Genomic DNA, 4,794 nt, shown 5'->3' on the forward strand with positions numbered 1-4,794 from the left:
GAAAATTTGTGGAAGTTGGAGCTTTCTTGCAAGTTGAAGCTTGAAAAAGAATTGATGTAGCAGCCTATTGTAGAATGGAGCCTACAGAAAATCTGATATAATAGAAAAAGTAGGAACTTGTTTTTGTATCACAACAATAACAAAGTCATGGTTTTCACTCTTTATGCGTTTCCACTTATATTTGGCGTCCACATGTCATGTCTATGTGTGCTGATTTGATCTTGTCATGAAAGATGTTATATTGTGGTTTACTTATTAAATGTTAGTTATATATTAAATCTGTTGTTCATAAAGTGCATGTTGATCATTTAATAATTTAGTTAATCAATAAAAAGTAATCAAAATTTAATGTCCATGAATGTATTAAACTGGTTCACTCTCCCCCTAGTTTAGTCAAGTTTCCAACACATCTAAGTGCATTTTGGAACAGACACAAAACATGCAAGAATTGTGAGTATTCTCAAAGGCCAACCTTCACTTGATTTTGCACTAGCGTTATTTCAATGCCACTTTATACTTTTCTTAAGAAACCCCTTCAATGAGCTAACCTTGTAAGGAAATGGGAGTTGTCAGGTTGACGGCATTTGACCTTTGTCTGTACCTTTGTCTGTGTAGCATTAGATGACATTCCACATTAAGATAAATCTATAATTTCTTCATATCATTATTTTCTTAAAAATATGCAGCACTATATGCTTCCGACAAATTTTTTATAAAGGGATGTCATGCATACAACCGATCTTATAATTGACAGGCACATAAGCAATGCATATTGTTTTGTACTCACATGGAGTGAATCAATGAACTTACCATGGATTCAAATTGCGCACCAGGTGTCTCTGCAAAAAGATGTCCAAAGATATCAGCATTTCAACGAACTGTTTATGATTTTATACGCATTCTGGTGTCTGTTGTTTATTATCTCCTTGCATGTTCCTTTCTCGATAATCGTTTTGACTCTCGTCCGCCAAAAGAGCATATTTTTTATCCCTAAAATTTCAAAGACAAAACCATTCGTTTTCAGTTGGCAAATCCTTTCAAAATGCAATTTGTTGGTTCTGATAAAGCATTCCTCCCACCTTTAACATTCGAAGCTGAGTCTTAACATCCACAATTCTTCTGTCTTCAGTGACAGCAGTGACTTCTTTGTAGGATTGTCACAATGTTTATATGACTTACTCAGACCCCTGTGCAAAATCTTCATCATCAAGGGCTTCAGGGTCACATTCCTGAACCAGTTCAACACTATTTTCAAACTTCCGCCCATTCTTACTCCCATTATAAATATTTGTGACAATTTTACCAAGAGTCAAACTGACTCTGAAAATGGAAGCATTCCCAAGTCCCAATAAAAGTAGGGACAAAATGCCTATTTTGCTGAGGAAACAATTTTCTTTACTGCTGTAGAACAGAGCAAATATAGAACTCAACTCAGACCTCAGTATGCCTTCTGTATTAGTGCCGTCTGCATTATGATTTATTACTCTCTAACGGATGGTCTTGGATCAGCAACGTTAGATTCCACTCTGTTATATCTTCCAGAATTGTATGATTCAATATCTGATGATTATTACATTGTTATGTTCTACTAAACCCCGAGTAATTAGCCAACCATGTTGACCAGAAAACAACAATCCAGACATGCTCTGGCAAGATCCAATAAGGAATTCATAAAGCAAGCATTTGAAAAAAGAAGCAAGATTTAGCATCTGCTGTGATGTGCGTGTCCAAATAATAGCCCATTGGATGTGAGAAACAATGGTTGATGTTTCAGTTTGTTGGCACAGCGTCATTTCCCAGTGATAATTTATGTCTAAGCTGACATACTTGAAAGCTGGGAGGATTGCTTGTAATTTACCAAGTTAACCATAGAAAAAGTATAAATATCCCAAGCACTAAATTGCATAAAAATTGAAAAATCCCGTCCCATGCAAGGCCAATGATATAAAGTTGTAATGGACCTTTTTGCAAGCATCACCAATAATCACTGCATGAACACAACCCATCCTTGAAATGATGGAAGCGACTCGCATCTCTAACAACAATTTCACGTCCAACAACCTTGGAAATAAACTTTATGGCTGTATGGCAATCTCCACATATACGAAGGTTCTTGACAATTCGAATAAGTATCCCAGGAGGTGTGCTAATAAGCCCAAATGCAATTGCAAGTTTCTCACTATGGAAGGAAAGAATTTTTTCTTTCCGCTTCTCATTCACATCATGTAAAACAAACTTTGTGTCAGGCACATACCCTACCTCTTTCATCTGGCTACTCAGTCTTACTAGAAATGCATAGATTTCCTCTGATTGTGGGTGTGATGTGTCTTCTGCCATGAATATATGCACTTTGCTGTTGACCTCAATCCAGCTGCATCCCGGTTTCTTTTGTACTCCCCTGTCTTTCATCAGTTTTCTCACCGTATCTACATCACCCCACCTGCCAGCATCTGCATAGATGTTTGAAAGCAGTACATATGGCCCAGAATTCTGTGGATCCAACTCAAAAATGTGCTCTGCGGCCCACTTTCCGAGCTCCACATTGCTATGAATTCTGCATGCACCAAGCATTGCTCCCCACATGATGGCATCGGGTTTGAATGGCATGCTGTTGATGAAGTTCTTTGCTTCATCCAGGTACCCTGCACGCCCAAGAATGTCTATCATACAGGCATAGTGGTCAGGTAATGGTGTGATGAAATGATCCTGACTCATCGAATTAAAATAATGACGGCCTTCATTCACCAGACCTGCATGATTGCATGCAGAAAGGACACCAATCATTGTAATGTGATCTGGATTCATGCCTTCCTGAAGCATTTGTTCAAAGAGTTTTAAAGCTTCGTTGCCATACCCATTCTGGGCATAGCCTACAAGCATAGCATTCCAAGAAACCCCGTCTCGTTCAACTATCTTGTCAAATGCAAGACGTGCATCATCTATATTCCCACATTTGGCATACATGTCAACAAGGGAATTCCCCACAAAAACATCTGAATCCAATCCAGTTTTAAACTGAAACCCAGCTTTAACAATATGGACATGGACCTGTTTGCCATGTTGTAAAGTCGCTAGGTTAGCACAAGCACTGAGGACATTACCAAAAGTATAGTGGGTTGGATAAACACCTTCCTGCTTCATTTGCCTGAAAAGTCTTATTGCCTCCTCACTGTGCCCATTCTGGGCACATCCAGAAATAATGGCATTCCACGACACCACATTCCGTTCTGGCATCTGCTCAAACACACTGTGTGCTTCCCTGAAACTGGCAGACTTAGCATATCCTGCGATCAACGCAGTCCATGAGACCGCATCACATTCAGACATTTTATCAAACACTTGGTGCGCATCTGCTACTTTCCCACATTTGGAATACATATCTACCAGGGCATTTCCCAGAAAGATATCTGGATTGACAACAGTCCTAATTACATGGGCGTGTAACTGCTTACCTTGTTTCAAAGCCAGCAGGGTTGCACATGCACTGACAACAGTAGCAAAAGTAAATTGGTCAGGTATAACATCATCATCCGCCTTTTGCATTTGACAAAATAATTCCAAGGCTTCGTTGCCGTGCGCATTCTGATCATAACCAGATAGCATACCATTCCAAGATACAACATTTCGTTCGGGCATTTCATTAAACACTCGGCGTGCACAGTCCACATTCCCACATTTCGCATACATGTCTACAAGGGCACTTCCCAAATAAACATCTGAATATAACCCCCGTCTCATAACATCTGCATGGACTTGTTTTCCCTGTTCCAGAGCCGTCAAACAAGCACATGCACGGAGCACACTGGCATATGCGAACTGATTCGCTTCAATGCCTTCACACTGCATTGCGGCAAAAAGCTTCAAAGCCTCCTCGCCATCTCCCTGTTGGGTATATCCTGCAATCATTGAATTCCATGACACGGCATTGCGATCAGGCATTTCTTCAAATAGGCATTGTGCATCTTCCATGCTACCACATTTTGCATAGCCTGCAATCATTATATTCCAAGAAAAGGAATTTCGTGTAGGCATTTTGTCAAACATATGGCGTGCATCTCTCAAGCTTCCACATTTCGCATACATCTCTATAAGATGATTGCTCATAAATATTTCTGCTGGATTTAACCAATTCTTGATTATGTGGGAATGGACCTTCATGCCGTACTTCAAGGAATTTGAGTTGATGCACTCCCGCAAAATACTTGAATAGATGTTAGAATTTGTGAGAGGTATTTCCTTTTCCATGGATTTCTCCAATGCCATGTCAAATTTTTGCTCCTGAAATGCTCTAGATATACCAAGAGCTCTGGTACCCCACAAGAAAGAGCTTGAGGTCCATCTGAATGTGATTCCATGCTTGTACAGCGACAGCCGTGAAAATACGTGAGCAACTGCGAGCATGAGGTGAAGAATTTCTTCACCCAGTTAATTTCAAAAACCTTGCAGATCATAAAAATTACGTTCAGCTCCATGATAATGGGTAAAATAATTCACCCATTGAAAAATGGCTGTCATATACAATCAAAATTCAAAACTTCAAAACCTGAAACTTACTAAAATAAAATTTGTTATTTAAAAAGGAAATGGTAAATAAAGTATAAAATTTGTTATTTAAAAAGGAAATAGTAAATAAAATTTGTCATTTAACGAATACAAAGATATTAAGCTACAATCCCGATGGTATATAGTCTTATGGGTGGAGTTAAGACTCAATATCATGGTTTTTATTGTAATAGGTTTTTAAATTTTTTTCTCTCTTCATAAATTATGGTGAAGTGTAGGTTTTTAAATTTT

General features: G+C 38.7%; 1 protein-coding gene across 1 annotated transcript; it reads right to left on the bottom strand.

Moving 5' to 3' along the window:
• Window positions 1-679: 679 nt before the first annotated feature.
• LOC149157564 (pentatricopeptide repeat-containing protein At2g13600-like) lies at window positions 680-4,573 on the bottom strand. The gene is made up of 2 exons (XM_089435860.1): window positions 3,453-4,573; window positions 680-3,284 (listed from the first exon to the last, which is right to left on the bottom strand). Exons 1-2 carry the CDS (start codon window positions 4,399-4,401, stop codon window positions 1,975-1,977), a joined length of 2,259 nt encoding a protein of 752 aa, XP_089291986.1. The 5' UTR covers window positions 4,402-4,573; the 3' UTR covers window positions 680-1,974.
• Between the last annotated feature and the right edge of the window lie 221 nt (window positions 4,574-4,794).

Source organism: Pinus tabuliformis, chromosome 5_2, assembly GCF_031772625.1.
Source record: "Pinus tabuliformis cultivar Carrire ecotype Pingquan chromosome 5_2, CPIR1, whole genome shotgun sequence".
Taxonomy (NCBI): domain Eukaryota; kingdom Viridiplantae; phylum Streptophyta; class Pinopsida; order Pinales; family Pinaceae; genus Pinus; species Pinus tabuliformis.